General features: G+C 60.4%; 3 protein-coding genes across 3 annotated transcripts; 2 read left to right on the forward strand and 1 right to left on the reverse strand.

Moving 5' to 3' along the window:
* Positions 1–3,409: 3,409 nt before the first annotated feature.
* On the forward strand, positions 3,410–7,228 carry DCS_03922 (Phosphatidylserine decarboxylase; the record flags this gene model as incomplete). The annotated part of the gene is made up of 5 exons (XM_040801235.1): positions 3,410–3,568; positions 3,623–3,667; positions 3,866–6,068; positions 6,169–6,920; positions 6,983–7,228. 5 exons carry the CDS (start codon positions 3,410–3,412, stop codon positions 7,226–7,228), a joined length of 3,405 nt encoding a protein of 1,134 aa, XP_040656268.1.
* A 4,174-nt stretch (positions 7,229–11,402) lies between these two features.
* On the reverse strand, positions 11,403–15,525 carry DCS_03923 (cell wall biogenesis protein Mhp1; the record flags this gene model as incomplete). The annotated part of the gene is made up of 3 exons (XM_040801236.1): positions 11,403–12,906; positions 12,981–15,354; positions 15,471–15,525. 3 exons carry the CDS (start codon positions 15,523–15,525, stop codon positions 11,403–11,405), a joined length of 3,933 nt encoding a protein of 1,310 aa, XP_040656269.1.
* Positions 15,526–17,212: 1,687 nt separating this feature from the next.
* On the forward strand, positions 17,213–19,194 carry DCS_03924 (uncharacterized protein; the record flags this gene model as incomplete). Its single annotated transcript, XM_040801237.1, has 3 exons — positions 17,213–17,797; positions 18,123–18,524; positions 18,607–19,194. The coding sequence occupies 3 exons, from the start codon at positions 17,213–17,215 to the stop codon at positions 19,192–19,194; spliced, it is 1,575 nt and encodes a 524-aa protein (XP_040656270.1).
* Between the last annotated feature and the right edge of the window lie 1,748 nt (positions 19,195–20,942).

Genomic DNA, 20,942 nt, shown 5'->3' on the forward strand with positions numbered 1-20,942 from the left:
GCTGTCGTTGTACTTGTACTTGGGCAGTACGTACCTAACAGTTACACTGCTGCCTAAGTACCTCCCTAGTAATCAAGTGCAACCCAAGTATCCGTAATCCTCGGTAATCATTACACCTACAAGCAATAAGGGGGTTAACATGTGCCGACCATGGCAGCCCACCGGAACCCTGCCCAGCAGCGAGCAAGTAGGAGCGTGCCGGTGGGCGTCTTTCGAAATCTGCAGGAGACGAGACTTCCGGATGCGGGAGTGCAAACAATCAATTCATTCTCGTTTTCATACCGACCCCCCAAGACATGTACCGTGCAGTAAGAACGTTGGCGGTGTCTGCCTGCCTCCGAGGTCTCTCGTGGAGGGTGGTACGATGCCATCAGCCCAGACCGATGGGCGGCACCAGCCAATGAATTGCCTCATGACGTAGCCATCGGGTTCTGCGAGAAATGACGGGGCAAAAAAGGGAACGAAGAATCGGACCAAGAGGAACGTAACCTCTGCTTCGGTGCACCAATCGTCGCCGTCGTCGTCGGTCCAGTGGTGAACGCTCACTCCCTCTCCCTCTCTCGCACACCGCACCCGGACACACACACTCCGGAATGGCACTCTGCATCCCCGAGGAGGAACGGGACACCGTTCAGCCTTCCAAAGCCCCCCTTGGCATGCGTGTCCATTGTCCATGTCCATTGTCCATGATGGCGTGGTTGAGACGAAATTGCCATGTAGAGGCTACCAGCATCATGACGCAAGTACGTACGTACGTGCAGGCGTGGGCGTGCACTTTATACCTGTGCATTGGCAATGCTGGAACGTCATACGCGAGAGGGCCTCGCAACCGTGCGCCGGCTGGTGCCGCACTGTCGAGCGCATCGATTGCCTCGGAATAGCCACGAGGGCGTACGACATGCCCGGACAACTGGTTGGCGCGGTGCTGCCGAATGCTCCGGCCTGAATGACAGGCGCCATTGGTCGTCGACAAGACGATGCCGGCTTGGTCTTTTCCTCGACGAGCCATTGTCCGACGTGGCCAACGGTTCCTTTGTCTCGACTCGTTTCTTTCCGGCAGGTGACCGGCCTCGGCGGGAAGGGCAACGCGTACGAGAACGACACGACTGCCAGACATGCATGCTGCATGCACGTCCGCAAGGCTGGCTACTGTCGGCTTTCTTCCTCGCGAGGACGACACGGTGAGAGGAAGCAATTCGCCGACGAGCTGTCGACAGGCGACGAGCAAGCGGGCGGTCGCCTAGGCGGGACGAGAGTCCAAGGCCGAAGTGGCACGTGGCCGAAGTGCGCCCTCGAGGCGACGCAAGCTCGGCGGCGCGGGACGGTCAGCTCGGGCGCAGCGTGAACGAGCGAGCGCATTACACGCAGCAGCACAGTCGGTACAGAATCATCACGTACTGGTTGGTACGAAGCGAAGGCAGTGTCGTGAGGTGCACGGAGTACGGAGTACATGTACGGCGCAGTGCAGGCGTGCATGTAAGTAAGTACAGTATTACAGTACAGTACAGTACAGTCCAGTACAGTCCAGTCCAGTCCAGTCCAGTCCAGTCCAGTCCAGTCCAGTCCAGTAATCACTCTGCAGGGGCATGGAACTGGCAGAAAGGCTCCTTCACGGAGGATATCCCACCAACCAAGGGGAGGATTCATTTTTAGAAGCATAATCCAAGTACGGAGTATGGTGCACTAGCACTACGCCCAGTACAGCACATGTGCATGGTAGGACGAGGGGTCTTTTGGTTGGTGTAATGCACTGTACTTGTGCGTGTACTTGTACTGTACGACTACTTACAACTAATCAAGTATATTACCTACTTACAGTGCCAGCACATGTACGGAGCACAGTACACCTACCTACCTAGTGATACTTACATGTAGGTGCCTACGTGCACGGAGTACGGCAGCTACGGCACGGAGTACTTGCTCGTAAGTTGCGAGTGCAAGCGTACAGTACCGCAGGTGTGCAGCACTGTAGGTGTGCCGTACTGTAGGTGTGCCGTACTGTAGGTGTGCCGTACTGTAGGTGTGCCGTACTGTAGGTGTGCCGTACTGTAGGTGTGCCGTACTGTAGGTGTGCAGTACTGTAGGTGTACAGTACATGTCCATGAAATTACATGCACTTGGTCGTGTGCAGGTGCGGGAAAACTTGTGATATTATACGTACTCGTCCAAGTAGCGTGCACAAGTATGTACTGTACTTACTGCCGTATCCGTCACATCCTAGGGGTAGAAAACTACCCATGAATATTGGGTTAGCACCGACATGCGGGACCGCCATGCAGGTGTTTTTGTGGGTGCGCTGCGTTGTTCATTGTCCTTATTGCAGCTAGTATACGAACACCGCATGTACTGTAAGTATACTGTACTTACATGTACTCGCGGCACCATGGCAAGTGCTGTAACTGGTACCTGCTATTAATACAGGCATACTGGCAGGCGCTTGTGCTGATGGAGCCCACGCACCTGCCGATGCGCCTTCCCGCTGAGCCTCACCGCTGTTGCGAATGACGCATCATTCTCCCTTCCTGTCCCGCAGCTTCCCCAGCATATCATCGAGGCCTGAGGCAGGCAGGGAGGGAGGCAGGCAGGGAGGGAGGCAAACAGCCAGCGAGACAGACAGACAGATGGCTGGCGAGGTGGTGGACGGTGTGTTGACGTTGACGGAATGAATCATCTGCCTCGCTTTGCAATGACGCTGCGCCGTGCGACAAGGATCCGTGACGCAAACGAGTGTGTCGGAACTCGCCACAAACAGACTGGAAGCTTGCCGCAGCGCCCGAGATGCTCGTCGGCGACATCCCAGCGTGCCGTCGACGCACCACCCATGCATCCCGCGTCGCCCCGTGCTGCTTCGTTCCAGCAGGCCATGCCATCGACGGCAGCTCGGGAGCGTGCCGTCTCGACGCCGCCCCAGTTGACGCCGTCGTCGTCGCCGCCGCACCTCGTGCCCCCTTCGTCGTCGTCGCCGCCGAGGCACGCCGTTGGGGGACAGTGCGCGAGATACGGTGCATCTCGACCGTCGCTGCACCAGCCCCCCTTCCCTGCCTCGGCAGCTTGGGTACCGACGACGACAGCTAGCCTGCGAGGTAATAATGGAGACGGACCTTAGCGGGCGGTGCCCCTGTACTCCACCCCCGTTCAGAGGGCACGGAGGCGACGAGGACGAGGGCGAATGGTACCTCGCGGCCGTGGGTGGAATGGTGGAATGGTGGCGTCACAGCGTCCCTAACAACGTCCAGCCTCCAGTCGCTCCAGGTCGCTCGCTCCAGTCGTCGTCCCGTACCGTTAAATAATCCATCCGCCGTCTCGCGGTCCCCTTCCTGGACGCCCGCAGGAAGCTCCCCTCGTCCCCTCGCCACCTCTGCCTCCGCTCCAACTGCCCGAATGAAGCGTCGTCACCGTCAATCTCATCATGCGTATCGTCCCAAGCCGTCTCCTCCCCTCCGCGTCCAACTCCCACAGCAACTCTCGAAGCCAAAGCCCGATGCCGATGCGTCCACGGCACGAGCACGCGGGGCAGCCTCCTGCCGACGCCGGTAACGGCCTCGCCCTCAAGGTCGTCATCATCAAGGTTCGGATCCCGTCCTCTTCCCCGCCGACTCTGGCTAATTGCCTCCCCCGATAGGCCCGGAATCTTGCCGCCAAGGATCGAGGAGGCACATCCGACCCGGTAGGCGAAGCTGTCCCGACCTGACCTCACCCAACCTGACCTCACCCGACCTGACCTCACCCGACCTGAACCTCGCCCGACCTGAACCCCCTCTCGTCGTCACGCACGACCCTGCTGCTTTGTGCTACCCGCGACGCCCACTCACCTCCCCCCCCCCCCGGCCATGCCATGGCTCCCCTGCTGACGGGCCACCGCTAGTACCTCATGCTTTCCCTCGGCGACTCCCGCGTCGTCACCCACTCGGTTCCCAAGACGCTCAACCCCGAATGGAACGTCATGGAGGAGCTGCCCGTCCATTCGGTCCAGAGCCTCGTCCTCGACGCCATCTGCTGGGACAAGGACCGCTTCGGCAAGGACTACATGGGCGAGTTCGACCTCGCCCTCGAGGAGATATTTCAGAACGAGCAGGCCGAGCAGGAGCCGACGTGGTACCCCCTCAAGAGCAAGCGGCCCGGCAAGAAGACGGGCGTCGTCTCGGGCGAGGTCCAGCTCCAATTCACCCTCCTCGACACCTCCAACCCGGCCTCGACGGCGCAGGAGAGGCTGGCCAAGCTCTACAGCCTCATCGGCTCCGAAGCGACGGCTTCCTCGCGGCAGGGAACGCCCTCGATGAGCCAGATTCTCGGCCTCTCGGCCATGCCAAGGTCCGACCCGACCTCGTCGTCACCCGACGAGGCGGCCGACGACTACGACGACGAGTACCTCACCGAGTTCGACGATGAAGCCATGTACGAAGCCGGCGACGCCTCCAAACCCGAGGCGGCCGAGCGGCGGAGGAGGCGGCTGAGGATCAGCGGCTTGAAGAGGCGACGACGCGAAAACCCCTACGCCTTCAACAACGGTTTCTCCGACGTCGTCGGCATCATCTTCCTCGAGATTTGCAAAATCACCGACCTCCCGCCCGAGTCCAACCTGACGAGGACGAGCTTCGACATGGACCCCTTCGTCGTCGCCTCCCTCGGCAAGAAGACGTACCGCACCCGCCGCGTGAGGCACAACCTCAACCCCGTCTTCAACGAGAAGATGATCTTCCACGTCCAGGGCCACGAGCAGACCTACTCCTTCTCCTTCACCGTCATCGACCACGACAAGTACTCGGGCAACGACTTCATCGCCTCCTGCACCCTACCCGTCCCCGGCCTCATCGACAAGGCCCCCAAGGCGGACCCCGACACGGGCCTGTACCCCCTGCGAGACCCTCCCGAGCACGCGCCCGCCGCCACCAAGGGCCGCTTCATGCGCCTAGGCATGTCTCGCTCGTCGTCGTCGCAGAGCCTGAGCAAGCTCATGCGGCCGGGCCTGTCCAAGAACGCCGCCGCCACGCCGCCGCCGGCGTCGCAGCCGAACCCGGCCAACGACGCGGCCCACAACCCGCCGCCGCCGCCGACCAGCCACCCCCTCCTCGCGGGCGCCGACGGCCAGGCGGGCGCGGTCGCCGAGGCGGCCGAGGGCGGGGCCGAGGGAGACGACCCCGACTTCCACGACTACGTGGTGCCCTTGAAGATGAAGAACCTCGACAAGTGGGAGTCGAAGCACAACCCCGTCCTCTACCTGCGCGCCAAGTACATGCCCTACTCGGCCCTGCGGCAGCAGTTCTGGCGGGCCATGCTCCGCCAGTACGACACGGACGAGAGCGGCGAGATCAGCCGCGTCGAGCTGACGACGATGCTCGACACCCTCGGCTCCACGCTCCGCGAGTCCACCATCGACGGCTTCTTCCAGCGATTCCCCCACAAGGCGGCCGACAGCGAGGAGGCCTGGGAGATGACCATGGACGAGGCCGTCACCTGCCTCGAGGACCAGCTGGACGCCAAGAGCAAGGCCTCGCCGTCGGCGGCCGGCGCCAAGCTCCGGGGCATGGTGCCGGACCTGAAGCACCTGGGCATCCGCGCGAAGCTGGGCTCCAACTCGAGCCCCGAGGACTCGGGCACGTCGACGCCCCAGGTCCCCTTTGAGTCGCAGGAGTCCGTCTCGGTGCCCGACGCGAGCGTGCCGGCCGAGGCCGAGGGGGAGGAGGACACGAGCAGCGACGACCGCGGCGAGGAGCACGTCGTCGAGATCCGCGAGTGTCCCATCTGCCACCAGCCGCGGCTCAACAAGCGCAGCGACACGGACATCATCACGCACATCGCCACGTGCGCGAGCCAGGACTGGCGCCAGGTAAACACGGTGCTCATGGGCGGCTTCGTCACGGCGAGCCAGGCGCAGCGCAAGTGGTACTCCAAGGTCATTACGAAGCTCTCGTATGGCGGCTACAAGCTGGGGGCGAACTCGGCCAACATCCTGGTGCAGGACCGCATCACGGGCCAGATCAACGAGGAGAAGATGAGCGTATACGTGCGGCTGGGCATCCGCCTGCTCTACAAGGGATTGAAGTCGCGAGACATGGAGAACAAGCGAAGTAAGTGGTCCCTTTCAATATGTACACGATGCATGTGTATCTACATGGCAGGCACAGCAGGCGCGGCGCGGCGTCATGGTTCGAGCTGACGGTGTCGCAGTCCGCAAGCTTCTCAAGAACCTGAGCATCAAGCAGGGCAGGAAGTTCGACGACCCCGCGTCCAAGGAGGAGATTGAAAAGTTCATCGACTTTCACGGTCTCGACATGTCCGAGGTGCTGCTGCCGCTGGACGAGTTCAAGAACTTCAACGAATTCTTTTTCCGCGCCCTAAAGCCCGGGGCCCGACCGTGCTCGGCACCGGCCAACCCGAGGATCATCGTGTCGCCGGCCGACTGCCGCAGCGTCGTCTTCAACCAGATCACGCAGGCCACCAAGATCTGGGTCAAGGGCCGCGAGTTCAACATGAAGCGCCTCCTCGGCTCGGCCTACCCCGAGGACGCGGCGCGGTACGAAAACGGCGCGCTGGGCATCTTCCGGCTGGCGCCGCAAGACTACCACCGGTTTCACATCCCCGTCGACGGCGTCATGGGCAAGCCGGTGACCATCGCGGGCGAGTATTACACGGTCAACCCCATGGCGATCCGGTCGGCGCTCGACGTCTACGGCGAGAACGTCCGGGTGCTGGTGCCCATCGAGTCGGCCGAGCACGGGCGCGTCATGGTCATCTGCGTCGGCGCCATGATGGTCGGCAGCACCGTCATCACGCGCGAGGAGGGCGACGAGGTGCGGAGGGCCGAGGAGCTCGGGTACTTTAAGTTTGGCGGCAGCACCATCCTGCTCCTCTTCGAGCCGGGCAAGATGCGCTTCGACGACGACCTGGCGGACAACTCGAACGGCGCGCTCGAGACACTGGTGAGCACGGCCCGTGCCGCAATCGGCCGGCAGAAGCGACGAAGGCTAACGTGACGGCGCAGATCCGCGTGGGCATGTCCATCGGCCACTCGCCCAACGAGCCGCAGTGGACGCCCGACATGCGCAAGAGCGAGGAGGACATCACAAAGGCCGAGAAGCAGGAGGCCAAGCGGCGAATCCAGGGCAACTTTTCCATGGACTCGTCGTCGCCCGGGGACAGCAGCGGCTCCGACGACGGGCCTCCTCCGCCGCTGCGGAGGATGTCGACGGTGCCGACGATGACGACGCTCGCCGCGTCGGCCTTGTAGCGGCGGACAGGAGGCGATGCCAAGAGGGCCGGAGCATGCCGCGAGCGGGAAGGGCGGGCGGAAGCGAAGGCAGTGGCGGTGAAATGTTTTGTTGCCGGAATCAGCGGACATGAAAAGACGGGAACGGCACGGGTGCATTTCCATGGCAAAAAAGGAAGGAGGCGCATTCATTTAGTAGCTGTTCCGACGACACGATGGCATACCGACGCCGGCTCGTGGCGCCCGGGGAGCCGAGCACTGCACGACAACAAAGGCCCCTTGTTACGCTCCAGCGTACCCTCTAATGTGTAATCATGACTCCGTGACCGGTTCCGACGCGAAGAAAGGTGCAAAAATGCCGACGGCGGCGTCAAGTCTCGCGGAAGCAAAGGCGTAAGTTTGGCGATGAAAGAAGAAAAACCAAAGGGCCCGTCACGGGTCATGATGGCTCGTCGAAGAACCCCTCCTCGAACGCTCGCTGTCCATGGAGCGTTTCCCCTCGGACAGGGCGGGCGAGGGCGAGCGATGCCGCCTCAGCAGCAGGAACCCGTCGGCGGGCGTCGAGGTGGTGGGTGCGGCGGCGGCGGCGGTTGACGTGGACGAAGCGGCCGCAGAGGATGAAGAAGATGGCTGGCGGGACTGGCACCATGAGGCGTAGACCTGCTTGCAGAGGTGGGCGGACATTGTGTACGTGGGAGCCATGGTTTGCGGAGAGGACGCAGCACGCTGGTCGGCTGGTTGGGCCGGGTTTGTCTAGTCGAATGTCACGTAGGGCTTGGCGGAGGTGTGCGAATCTGATTTGCTTCTCGCAGTGCTTTACTCTGCCTGCTAGCTATGCGTCGTTTTCTTCTCTTGTCCTCGTTGACGGAAGCACAAGGCGGGGTTGCGGATGCTTCTAGTTGTAGTTGGATTGGTCCTGTGCTGCAGCAGCAGCGGCGGCGGCGGCGGCGGCGGCGAGATGGGAGGCGAGGACGAGAGAGAGAGAGTGTGTGTATGTGTGTGAGAGAGAGTGAGCGTATGTGTGAGAGTGTGAGAGAGTGAGTGGGCGTATGTGTGAGAGTGTGAGAGAGTGAGTGGGCGTATGTGTGTGAGAGAGTGGTTGGATTGTTTTTGGTGGAAGCCCGTCTTGCGGCTGCGCGGGTGTCGTAGTCACGGTTTGGTTCGTCGTTTCGGGGTCGGGGTGGTTCGATATTGCTGGGTGGTATGATATTTATGCGCGTTGGAATCGTGTAAGTCGGCGGAGACGTCCGTCTCGTCGAGTGCCAATGGCGGGGGCGGGGGGCGGGGAGGAGAGGGGGGCAAGGGTGGTATCCGGTGCTGTACGGCTTCTGGATTACGGAGAAGAGAGAAATGAAAGGCGACTGATACAGCAGAGACGAGGGGGGATGTGAAGAGGACAGTTCGCGGCAGACAAGTCACGGTTCTGCATGAAAGTGTCTTTGGTCAACACATGGAAGGTTGTACGTACAATGGACAAGCGTGTTCCGGGTCAAGGGGACGTCGTTCGATGGAGGCGGGGCGCTGGCCGCTTTTGTAATCGCTTTGTCAGGCACGGAAACCGCGAGCAAAGGTGTGCGGGCAGGCGCCCATTGTGTGCGGCAGTAGTGCTCGTGCTTGTACTCGGTACTTTGAACAATCGGGCAGTTTACGAGGGGATTGCGGAGGGTTTGTGCGGTTGGCGGGCGTACAGGCACTGTAGAATGTACTTGCTCGCTGCAAAATCAACAGGACGGTACGCGCCCGTATACATGCACCCGTACGGAGCCGGGCGAAACGGCAAGCCACGGGGCGGCGCCGTCGCAGGGGAGTGGCATGACGAGATCGCTGGGTGGTATGATAAACGAGGTAGGCAGGTCGCTAGCGACGTGGTACGTACTTGCCCGGGCCACGAAGAGGCAAGTACGGGTCATGGATGCCTGGTGCTCTGTATTTGGATAGCTGGTATTACTCTGTGTTTGGATTGCTGGTAATATTACTCTGTATTCCGATACCTGGTACCCTGTATTTGGATAGCTGGTACTCTGTGTTTGGATTGCTGGTAATATTACTCTGTATTTCGATACCTGGTACTCTGTATTCGTGCCCAACAACTCCAGTGGTGCTCGTACACCTACACCGCCAGCGCCGCAGTGGATGTACATGTACTGCAGAGCTCCTGCCCAGGTGCGCTCCAACACTGGCATTGGGCATAACCTGTCGTACTTGCCGCCGAAAGCACGGAGTACTTGTGATGTACAGGCACGGAGTACTTGCGCCTGAAGTGCGGCGTTGGTGAACATGTGCTGCACAGGCTGTACATGTACAGTAGATACAATTACTCCGTACGGAATACCTCTACATACTGTCGATCGCCAGTCATACATGTGCACGCCTCCACTTGAACATGGACTATACACACACCACTGTCATCATACGGCGACGGGAAGCCTACGGTGCCAGCCTCTGACTCGTAGCTTTCGGCATGATACCTAGAAGAACCTGGCCGCTGGACTTGCCGTCGTTGGCCCTCGCGGACGGCATCATGGTTCCGGCGATTTCACCCGCCAGGGACCCGCACCATCGTCCTCCCTTCCCCCTCTGGCAGGCACCCCTCCCCCGGCTGCGGTACCGAAAGCACCGTCCACATGCAAGTACATGTATTAATAATTACCACTCGCACTGTACTGTAATGAACTCCGTATACATGTGCGTACCTACCAACTGCGTGCCGAATACTTGGCCAGGTACCGAGAGAGGTGTCCATGTACTTGGAGTGGGCGCGAACATTACACTCATGAGTGCTTGTACCCGCCACGTAAGTACAAGAGTCTCGGAGTCTTCTCTCATTTTTTTCGGAAACAAGATGCAGGTACAAGAACCTACCACTCCGTGGGTACGAGTACGGCACGGATTAGGTGTGTACCGAGGTATTGGAACGTAACGTATGTGGCTGGCACAGTTGCCGGAGTCACCTTGCAACCTTTACAGTACATGTACACTTCAATGTTAGGTAACCCCTCCATCCATCCGTAGTACAACTACCGTTACACGTGGGCACTTATGTATTGGTACCGCCTGCTTATTGGTACATGTACTGTAAAGTACGGAGTACCGCACAAGTACTTACTTGCATGTATTTACTCTGCACGCACCTACCGAATACCTGGATTCTTACTTGTGCTGTACTGTAGACTCCAACAGGCGAGTGGTTGTATCCGTACTCCGTACTCCGTACTCCGTACTGTCTGTCGGTGCATAGTAGGAGGTATCCACCAGTACTTACAGTACAGTACGCGTAGGAGCAAGTACTTGGTACGTGTACAGCGACTATAATGATCCCCCCTGGATGAATCTGTACCAGAAATGGTCCGCTGGCCGTCCCCGGATTAGTACGGAGTCCCTGCATACCTACTAGGTACTGTACTTGTACTTTGCAGTTAGTGCGGAGTACAGAGTGATGAATTAGTACTTACTTGGACTCCGTATACGGAGTACGTCCGGACATCCGCAATGGATGCGTCAGACAGTCAGATAGTTCGTCGGTCGAGCGAGCCATCGCATGCGGCGGATCCCACCGACCCAATCACCATCGACCAAATTCCGCTGACCAGCTTGCATTCGTCGCCCCTTGTTTCGAGACATTCGAGACCCGGTCGAGACGATTGATGGACACCCGCTCACATGTACTGGCCAGTATTTGCACACCTACTATTAGCTACTGTACTGTGCTTACTTGCCCCATGGTGTCATGTGAGAGCGACGCATGTCACTGGCATTTGTTCTGCATCGGATCAGGCTGCCATCTCTTGGCCGCCGCCTCGGGGACCGATCGAATGGTGCATCCATGGAGAGCAGTCTATCCGCTCAGGCATCGAGCCCGATATGATACAAGTAATACAAAGCGAGGAAAATCATCAAATGTCCCATAAACGAGCGCGTCGCGGCCATGCTTGCTTGCGAACCCATCCCTTTGTCCGCACTCGAGGGTTGGGCTGTAATTATATCCAACCCGCGAGCTCCCTCGTCGGCCCCCTCGTGTCGTCAGCCCCCGTGTCGTCAGTCCCCGTGTCGTCAGTCTTCGACATGCGTGCTTGAAAAGTTCAACAAGAAAACACCTGCAACGCCGTTGCGGCCTCGGTCCGCATCGTCCGTCGTCCATCGGCCGTCGTCTTCGTACAGTCCGCCGTCCATGCCCGTCGTGATGCCGCGGCATGCATCATGCGGGACGCCCCTCTCCTTCGTCGGCCCCGTCGGCCGTCGCCCTGCAGCAGCCGGCGCCGGCCCAGTCTCCGTCGGCGATGGCGCTCTCGTCCCCTGGCTGGGCCGCGTCGACGCTCTTCTCCGACGCGACGTTCATGTTGGCCCGCGCCTTCTGCTGCGCCTCGACGAAGCTGTCCCAGTGCTCCGGGTCGCTCTCCCGCATCGTCCGGTACAGCATCTCCTTGTCCTCCTTAAAGGCCCGCACGACCCCCTTCTCCCTGACCTTGACGAGCAGCTCGCCGCCGAGGTCCTCGGCCAGCTCCTCCAGCACGTGCGCGTGATTCGGGTCCGCGCCGATGTCGTCGATGGAGCTGAGCAGCTCGAGGTGCTCCTGCCGCACGAAGCCGGACCGGAACCGGTGGCCGACGCGGTGCACCCGCCCTTCCTCCTCGGCCAGCACCTTGGCCATCGAGTTGGACCGCGACAGCGGCTTGGGCGGATGGATCGACGACTCGTCCTCGGCGTCCGACGCCGCCATGGCCGAGTCGTCGGCCGTCGTCGTCGGCAGCGTCGACGCCGCCGCCGAGCTGGGAGCCGCCGCCGCCGCCGCCGCCGCCGCCGCCGCCAGGCCCGAGGCCGAGCCGAGCGCCGGCTCGCGCGTGTCCGGAAACTCGTCCTCGAAGCGCTTGATGATGCCCTGCAGCGTCTCGTCGAGGAACGTGAGCTTCCGCAGGTTCTGCTCGTCGCCCGGGTTCGCCCGCGCCTTGCACAGCGCCGGCTGGATGCGGATGCGAATCTTGCGCGCGCCCGCCAGCAGGTGCTTCGACATGTCCTTGGCCTTGCCACCCGGCGCCAGCGTCCGCCGGCCGACCGTCGTCGAGCCCTCGTCGGCGGCGGCGGCGGCGGCGGCGGCATCGTCCCGGCCAAACTCGCCCGGCTGCATGCCCGACTCGTCGCCCCGGTTCTCGAGGCAGCACGTCAGCGCCTTGACGACGCCCGTGCCGCCGATGACGTAGTCCTCGTCCGGCGCCGACTCGTTGTCCTCGGGAAGTTCCCTGTCGTCCATGACGTCGTGGCCCACGATGTGCGCGAGCACGTCGGGGTACGGAGGCTGCGTCCCCGACATGGCCGTCGCCCCCGCCGTGCCCCCCGCCGTGCCCGTGCCTATGGCGGCGTCGGGGATCCGCTCCATGTTGCGCAGGCAGTAGGCCACCACCTGCTTGGCCATGGCCTTGACGATCTCGCCCGCCTCGTCCCCGGGCGGCTCCATGTCGACGCATATCAGGCTCCTCGAGATTCTCGCCGCCGCCAGGAGCGACGCGTACAGCGCGCACGCCTCCTCCTGCGCCTCCTCCGTCTTGGCCCGCGCGAGCTTGACCATCTCTGCGTTTCCGAGAAGGTTGATGTGCGCGAGCGTCGGCACCTCCGGCAGCACCTCGACGATGGCGATGGCCTGCTCCGAGCTCATGTCGACGTCCTGCAGGTGGATGCGCCTCAGAGACCCCATCTTGGGTAGGTACCTGTCGTCGCCGTTAGCGAAAGCAACCACCAGCCTTCCTCGGCCGACGAAGCGACGGAGCGCGCGCTCACTCACCTCCGCAGCAGGCCGACGGCGCTCGGCGTCGCCCGGAACAGATCTCGGTTGTGCGACAGGTCGATGAAGCGAAAGTTGCTCAGCTTCGCCAGCTGGGGCATCACCTTGCACAGCGACGAGGGGCTCAGGTTGCAGCCCGCCAGGCTCAAGGCCCACAGGGTGTCGTGCGCTTCCACGGCGCCCGCCAGCTTCTCCATGTGATGCCGCAAATCGTTCCCTCCGAGGTCAAGCCCCTCGCATTTCCCGGCGGCGAGATACTTGGCCGCCATCTCGACGCCAGCCTCGTCGAGGCAATTGTGGGCGAGCCCAAGCCTGCGAATGCCGCACTTGATGACGCCATCGACGATGGCCCTCAGCTGGTCCACGCTGGGCTCCGTCTCGCCAATGTTCAGCATCTCCAAGGCCGCGCCTCCGAGTCGATCGGCGATGGCGGTGGAGAAGATGTCGGATATGCTGCGCGGCATCTGCTTGCCGTTGGGGAGCGTGCGCCGGCCGTTGCTTGGAGGCTGCTTCGGGAAGGCGATGTTGGAGAGGTCGAGATACTTCAACGATCGGCACAGATAGATGAACAGCGAGATGTGCTTCCAGCCGTCTGGCCCGAGCTTGTTGTTCTTGAGCACCACGCGCTCCACCACGCCACCCTGCCCGACGAGCTCGTGCTTGGGCTTCCTACGCCTCGAGCTCGGATGCTGCTTGGCGGCCAAGAGGCCTGCGAGGATGACTCGCAAACCCTCGTCGCTCAGGCCGCTGTTCTCGAGCACAATCTCCCTCACGGGAACGACGGCGAGGTAGTCTCCCAGAGTGATCAGATCCGGCAGCTGGAGCCAACAGTCCGTAAGGTCCAGCTTGTTCACCATGCCCGTCGTGGGGCAGGCATTGGCGCTGTCCGTGAGCTGCTCGGTAACCTTTTTCAGGATCGGCGTCTCGCGTAGCTGGCAGCATCGTCGGTATATCCGGGCAGGGTTTGTCGTCGGGTGCGTCGCCGTCGCAGCAGCCGTTGCCGTTGCCGTGGCCGTGGTCGGTGCCGGAGCCGTTGTCGTCATCGGCGTGCCGGTGCCGCTCATGTTCGGTGAGGATGAGTCATCGCTCTGATAACATATCTCCATGGGCAGAGAGCCGTTGTCTTCCGCGAGTCGGCGACGCCTCTCTTTCCTAGCTTTGCGCTCCTCCTCACTCTTCTTCTTCTTGTCCTTTTTCTTGGTCGAGTCCGTAGCCGCTGGGGGCTTCAAGACGTTTCCTTGAGCACCGCTCGGAGCTGGTGTCGGTGCTTCGACCGCCGGCTTGCCTTGGCTCTCGGCATCATCCCGTCTCGCCTCGGCAGATTTGGTGTCGGCAGACTTGGATTCGGCAGACTTGAATTCGACAGCCTTGGATTCGGCAGACTTGGATTCGGCAGACTTGGATTCGGCAGACTTGGATTCGGCAGACTTTGTTTCGGCAGACTTGGATTCGGCAGACTTTGTTTCGACAGACTTTGTTTCGGCAGATTTGCTTTCGACAGACTTGGTTTCGGCCGCCTTTGCCTCAGCAGCCTTAGCCTCGACAGCCTTCAGCGCCTCGCCCTCGCCCTTTTCGCCACCTTTCTTCCTTGCAGCCTTTTCAGACGGCTTCTGCGAGACCTCGGCGTCAGAATACTTTGGCAGCGGCGCAATCTCCACATCGACGCAAAATGACACGCGCCGTAGCTTTGCATCCTTAAGCTCCGAGATGGGACACCTTTCTCGGAACCGGTCGATGTTCAGGGTGACGCGGTCGACGAGCCCGTTGCCAAGCTTCACGTTCGCGAGCCCACTCCCGCCCGAGGATGACAGCCGGCGCAGGACGCCTAGGATGCCGGCTTGGGCCGACTTGGGCGGGGCGGGCGTGTATGGGCCGTTGCCGTCCGGCTTCGCGGCATGCTGGAGGACGGCGTTTCTGTTCGGGTGCAGCTTCGGTGGTGGCTGGTCGGCCGGGTAGGACAGGGAAGGCTGGTCCAGATATTGCGGCGGCAACTCTTGACCGCTCTCCTCCTGATCCTGCGCCTCTCTCAGATGGAGGTGGTGGAGAGAGTGGTGGTGCGAGACTGAGCTGGCGGGCGAGGAGCTGCTGGAGAACTTGGCGGATATGGTGGAGAACCAGGAGTTGCGCCGTTGCGGTGACGTTCCGTAGCCCCCCTGCTGCTTGTCCATCGAGCCCGATCGCGACATTCGTCTCACGGTTGATGTGCCGCTCGTGCTGGATGGGCTCCGTCCCGGCTGGCCGTTTGCCTGGACCCTATCCGCCACCTCCGACGTGCCCTGCGGATTGCGGGCACTCAGGGACGAAGTGGGAATCGATCGCGGCCGGGCGGGAGAGGAATCGTTCGGTGGCGACGTCGACGGTCGAAGCTGCTTGTCTGCGCTGCCGTGTCAGCCTCGTGCTCCCCTGCCCATGGACAGGCGGCCGCCGAGCAGGAGCATCGGACCGGCCCCGAAGGATGGGCATGAACTGTCACTGCGTATCTGGACGTACCTCGTGGCGAGCCCTGCGTCATCCAACTGACGTCGACGCCGTGGACCTGCTCCATGTCTGCGGCGGGAGCGCCTTCGCCACGCGGAGGAGGGCACACGGCTCAGGTGAGACAAGACCAGAAGGACTGAGAGATGAGGTGACGGGAGGAAGGAAGACGGAACGGCGTCCGCGTCAGGCGGCTGCCATGGGAGGAAATTTAACTCTGGTGTGTGCGGGTGAGAGTGGATGATGGCGGTGTTTTGGCCGGTGGAGGATAGAAGGCTGGAGTTGGTACGTTGCTTTCTCAGCCGTTTGGTTCCAGACGATGTAGGAGGCGATAGGATAGTGATGGGATAGGATAGGATTGGATAGGATAGGATAGGATAGGGTAGGGTAGGATAGGATAATAGTGTAGGATATGGTAGGATGGGATGGGATAGGATAGTAGGAAAGGATGGGATAGGATAATAGGGCATGTCTGGGGTTGACCGTTAGTGGCCGAAACGCTAATTAGTACTAGCCATGTATTACCAAGGTCTAACCAGGTGCTGGTTACATGGCGGGGTAGCATCACTACTGTACGCCGTACTCTGCACATGAACATGTACTTGTACCTGAAAGAAGTACCTACAGCTTGGTGCAGGACTTGTACCTGTACTCTGGTGTCAAGGTTGTTCAGGTAACAGTCCAGGCCTGTCTCCCCTGCCGTCATCGATTACTACCTGTAGGGCCCAAGGTGCATCAGTCGCTTGCCCCCAACCCCACCTCGCAGAAGCGGCCACGGCGCTGGGGAGGCTTACCAAAGCGTCAAAGAACGGTTAGCGTCACAACCGGCATGTAAGTACAGCAGCCTGTAGGGGTACTTGCGTGTACTGTACATGTACAGGTATGTACGGAGTACAGTAATTACCCCATACATGTAATTGTTGTACATGTACGTGTGCATGCATGTACATCGAGTACATGTATACTGCAAGTACGGAGTAGGTGTACAAGTAATTCTCACTGCGTAACTTGTGCAACTTCTCTGTTCTCCGAACCATGCCCTTGTATACGTACTACTGAGCAGGTAGGTAGGTGCTGGGTGCTCGATGTACCCTGAGCAGCAGTACCTAGCATGGGCCTAGCTGTAGTAGGCATGCAGTGCTGCACTGTAGTTGTATGTACATGTACCAAGTTCTGCGTTCAGGCACGCTCGTCGGAGGGGGTTAGTGGTGCGAAAACGTCGCTGGCCCACCGCTTGCCTCGCTGGAACGCAAGTACAAGTACGAAGACTTGCGTTGGTAACTCGTTCAGTACACGCGCCGGCGGGACTGGCAGCCCCTCCTTGTCTGGCTGACGATGCGCTGTAGCCAGCTTCGGCGGCGGTCATCCAACACCACCGTCCACCCGGGACAGGCCCTGCAAGCCGGTATTATTATACAGGTGCCAAATTCGGCGCCTTGCGCTGCAATGATGCGTTGGCCAACGCACCCCGAGTGCCAGGTGGTCCGCGTGCAGCATGTACCTCTTGGTATCTGCAAACAGATGCGACCACGCAGCGCCGCCATCGGCCCAGCATTTTTGACGTTGCTCGTGGGAGAGCGAGGTTAGCAGGTACGGAACGCGTACTTGGCCCGCAAGGAGAGAATTTGTCAAGGCCTCTGTGTGGTGCCAGCTCATGCTTGGCCAGCCCCGTCCGTCACTTACATACCTCTCTGTCCATCCATCCATCCTGCCGACTCTCCTCTCTCCATCCATTCTTCTACTCCTCTCTTGCCTTGATGGCCCATGGGGGGAGGGAGAGCTCGCCGATGGCCGGTGCCGACGAGCTTCAGACGACCTGTCGGCTGTGCAAACACCCATCTCCATCTCGCCATGGCCACGTTCCTCGCATCGCCATCCGTGCCCTCGCTCCTTGGCCGCCGTCTTGTCAGGTGCACCGTCTCCGTCGCTCCGTCGTTTTGAGTCACAATCGACTGGCCGCCGTCGCTTTGTTTCACTGGTCTTTCACATCGCCCCGGGAGAGGGGCGCTGACGAGCAAGCTGGCCTTTCGGAAGAAGGCGGCGGAGATGCCCTTTCGCCACCTCACCCTTCACGGCGAACCCAGAAGGAAGCAGGGGTGCGGACGGTACGGAGCGTTGCTGAACATGCGAGAATTCAATCCTACGGACCAGTGCCTGCATCCCACGTCGCCCTTCCTCGGATCCTGCCCGTCCCCAACGGCACCGGCTGGAAAGCGCGCGATGCTCTCGACGAAACAAGCAGACCTAGAAGCAGACCTGGAAGCAGACCTGGAAGCAGAGTGACCGCTGCACGCATTCATTCCACCCACTCGCTTTTATGCATTGCTTGCTATCGTGAGTTCGTGAGTTCGTGAGACGCAATTTCCTTTCGTCTTTTCGGTCATCCTGTCGTCCGAGCCCGGCGGCCCATGCCGCGATGAAAGCGAATCTTGGCTGCCGAGGTCCTGGCCGTGGCCGACGGCATGCGTTACACCTCTCCGTCCACGGAGGGCCATGCCCTGCGGCTCATTCTTTCCGTCGTTTATCAATCATCATGATCGCCGATGGTTATTTGATACCAACAAAACAAAGGGGGGGAAGGGGGGGGAGGGGGCGCTTTCGAGGCAACGTCGGTAAATGCTGCGAGGGCGTGGCATCGCCTCCTCAACGAGCCGACCACTTCATCAGAAACTGCACAACGGCCTCGAGGTTCGTCTCCTCCTTGGCGCTGATGCCGTAGCAACACACCTCGCGGTTGTGGATGCTCTTGAGGTCCATCTCCTCGATCAACTCGTCGACCGTCAGCTTCTGCGGCAGGTCGGACTTGTTGCCGAGCACGAGGAGCGGGATGCCGGCCAGGGACGCGTGGGCCAAGAGCGAGTGGAGCTCATCCTTGGCCTGCGGCATCTGCGCCGGGTCGGCAATGTCTACGATGAAGACGATGGCGTTGACGCCGCGGCAGTACCTCTCCCACATGCACCTGAACCGCGGCTGACCACCTATGTCCCAGCACTTGATCGAAACGTGCCCGCGATGGACGCGTTTCATGTTGAAGCCGACGGTGGGGATGGAGCTGGAGCAAAGGCAGGAGTCAGCAGACGAGCGAGCCTCGTGGACCGGCATGTTTTCCGCACTCTAGAGTGAACTCGCCGCCCTGCAACGACGAGATTAGCCGGGCGCGTCCGGTGCTCGCGAGGAAAAGGGACACGGCCGTACCGCCAGCACCCTCAGCAGAGATGTCTTGCCGGCATTCTGCAGACCGACCAAGGTCACCTCCATCTCCATGGACCTAATTTTCCGTCAGCCTGGACCATGCTCCGGCTGCGGATCGGACACGTTCAAGCCTCGTCGCAGAGGCCGTCAAAGACTGGGTCAACGACCCGTCGATTGCACCATGGCGGCGGCACCAGTGCCGATGGACTCACCAAAAGGTCCGAAGGAGCCAATCGTACACCTTTCGAAACAGGCCTGCCATGTTGACGTCGGCTCTCCCGAGGGATCGTACGGAGGATGGGTCCCAACGGCGACCGTTTGCGCGATGAGAGCCGGCGAGGAGATGGGCTTCGGTCGAGGCGACGACGACGACGACGACGACGACGACGACGACGACGAGCGCCTTGGATCAAGGAATGGCAAGAACGCTACGCAGCCGCCGCCGACGAGGGCGCTGGATGGACGAGTTCGCAGGAACGATGCGTCGTTTCGGCCGCGAGAGGGACGGTCCGCCGGTGGATGGGCGAGCGCAACCTCTCCCACCTAGGGCCCCTCGGTGACGTCGGGTGCGCCCTTTGTCGAGCCGTCGGTCGTCTCGAGCGTCTCGAGCGTCGTCTCACGTCGGCTGCCGTGTACGTCGCACGCTGTTGGGAGGATGATGGAACGGGGGACCGGCGCTGCCGTCGCGATGGTGACGTAAAATCGGCAGCGACGACGGGCGATGAGCAGCAGAGCACCTCGCGTAATATGGAGGGGACCGCCGTCGTTCCTGGGCGGGCAGAGCAGTCAGACAAATGGAGGAGGGCGACGAGTCGAGCTTGGGTGGATGGATGGATGGATGGGTACCGCAGCAGCAGGGACGGAACCGTGATCCATCACCCATGCCTGCCGTGGAGGACCCCACTCGGGCGGGATGGCGGGCACCAAGACGCAAGCCCGGAGCGGGGATGGGGACCCTGTTCAGAACCGGTACAGTGCTAGGTACTGAAAAGTACCTATGATACTTGCATGAATACTTGCATGTAGGTACCTGAACGGAGGACTCGTTCGGGTACTTGCGCTGCGCCGAAGCTGCTAGTGCTGCCAATGCGCATGTACTGCAGGTAGTACCGACAAGTATCAGTACGCCGTCCTTTATACACCTGGATACTGCACTTGCAGTGCACTGTAGGCGTACACAGTGCTCCGTACATGTTCATGTATGGTTCATTGGTTACTAACGTTCCATTCTTGCCATGCTCGACGGCGCTCGGCATTACTTGCAGAATCCCACCATTCGCCGTACGTACAGCACTGTTAGTAATTAGTGTAGACCTGCAAGTACAGAGTGCTCATAGGTGTGCATGTGTTCTGGTGGGCGTGTCCCTCAAGGCCCCAAACTCGAGGTCGGTGTAGCAAGCCAGTCCAAGGTCAGAACTAGGAGCTTGTTGGACGAGGGACGGAATAGGTTGCGATACGAGCCGTGCGTCCTGCGCGCTCGCCTTTTTGTCGACAGCCGGGCGCACGGAGGCCATGCTGTGAACTTTTCGTTTTCTGTCTCGTGCGAGGCCGATAGGCGAAACTTGAGCCGAGCAGCTGAGTTGGCAAGTTGGTATCTGGATTACAGCAAGTTACTAGGTATGTAGGCACTTTACTGCGGTGCTTGGTGTAAGTACCTAATAGCTGTAAGTAGGTACTTAGTGTTAGGCCCCTAGTACTAGGTACCGAGGCATGTGCGCGGTAAAGGCCTCAACTTAGTACCTAGTAGTCAAGTCCACTAGCAGGCACGAGCGCCGTACTATTAGCACACTATGCATGCATGGCATTCATGGCGGCCTGGGAGGTGGCGAGTAGTGCCTAATCACTACCAGTACGGCATACAAGCACCTCGGAATGCTATGGCAAGGAGTTTTGCAAACCGGTCAGGAGTATTACTCCGCGATCCATATACTCCGTGATCCATATACTCTGTGATCCATATACTCCGTGATCCATATACTCCGTGATCCATATTCTCCGTGGTTCATGTTATATACTCCGTGATCCATGTAAACCATCTACCAAGTGACGACAAGTACTCTGCAGTGCTACAAGTACGAAACAAGTACAAGTACTGCTGTACTACCTGGTGCTTCAGTGCGTACGGATACTGCAAGTGTGTGCCAATCACCTACAACTACAGTACAGTAATACAGTACTGGTGCTTACTCCATACGTAGGTACCTACAAGTACAACTATGCCCGAGTACTGATGGAAGTTACCTGCAGCGGCACACCGTACCTGCCTTCAAAGTTGACCGCATCGACCGGGAGGCA

The sequence above is a fragment of the Drechmeria coniospora genome, chromosome 02 (assembly GCF_001625195.1).
Source record: "Drechmeria coniospora strain ARSEF 6962 chromosome 02, whole genome shotgun sequence".
Lineage (NCBI taxonomy): Eukaryota > Fungi > Ascomycota > Sordariomycetes > Hypocreales > Ophiocordycipitaceae > Drechmeria > Drechmeria coniospora.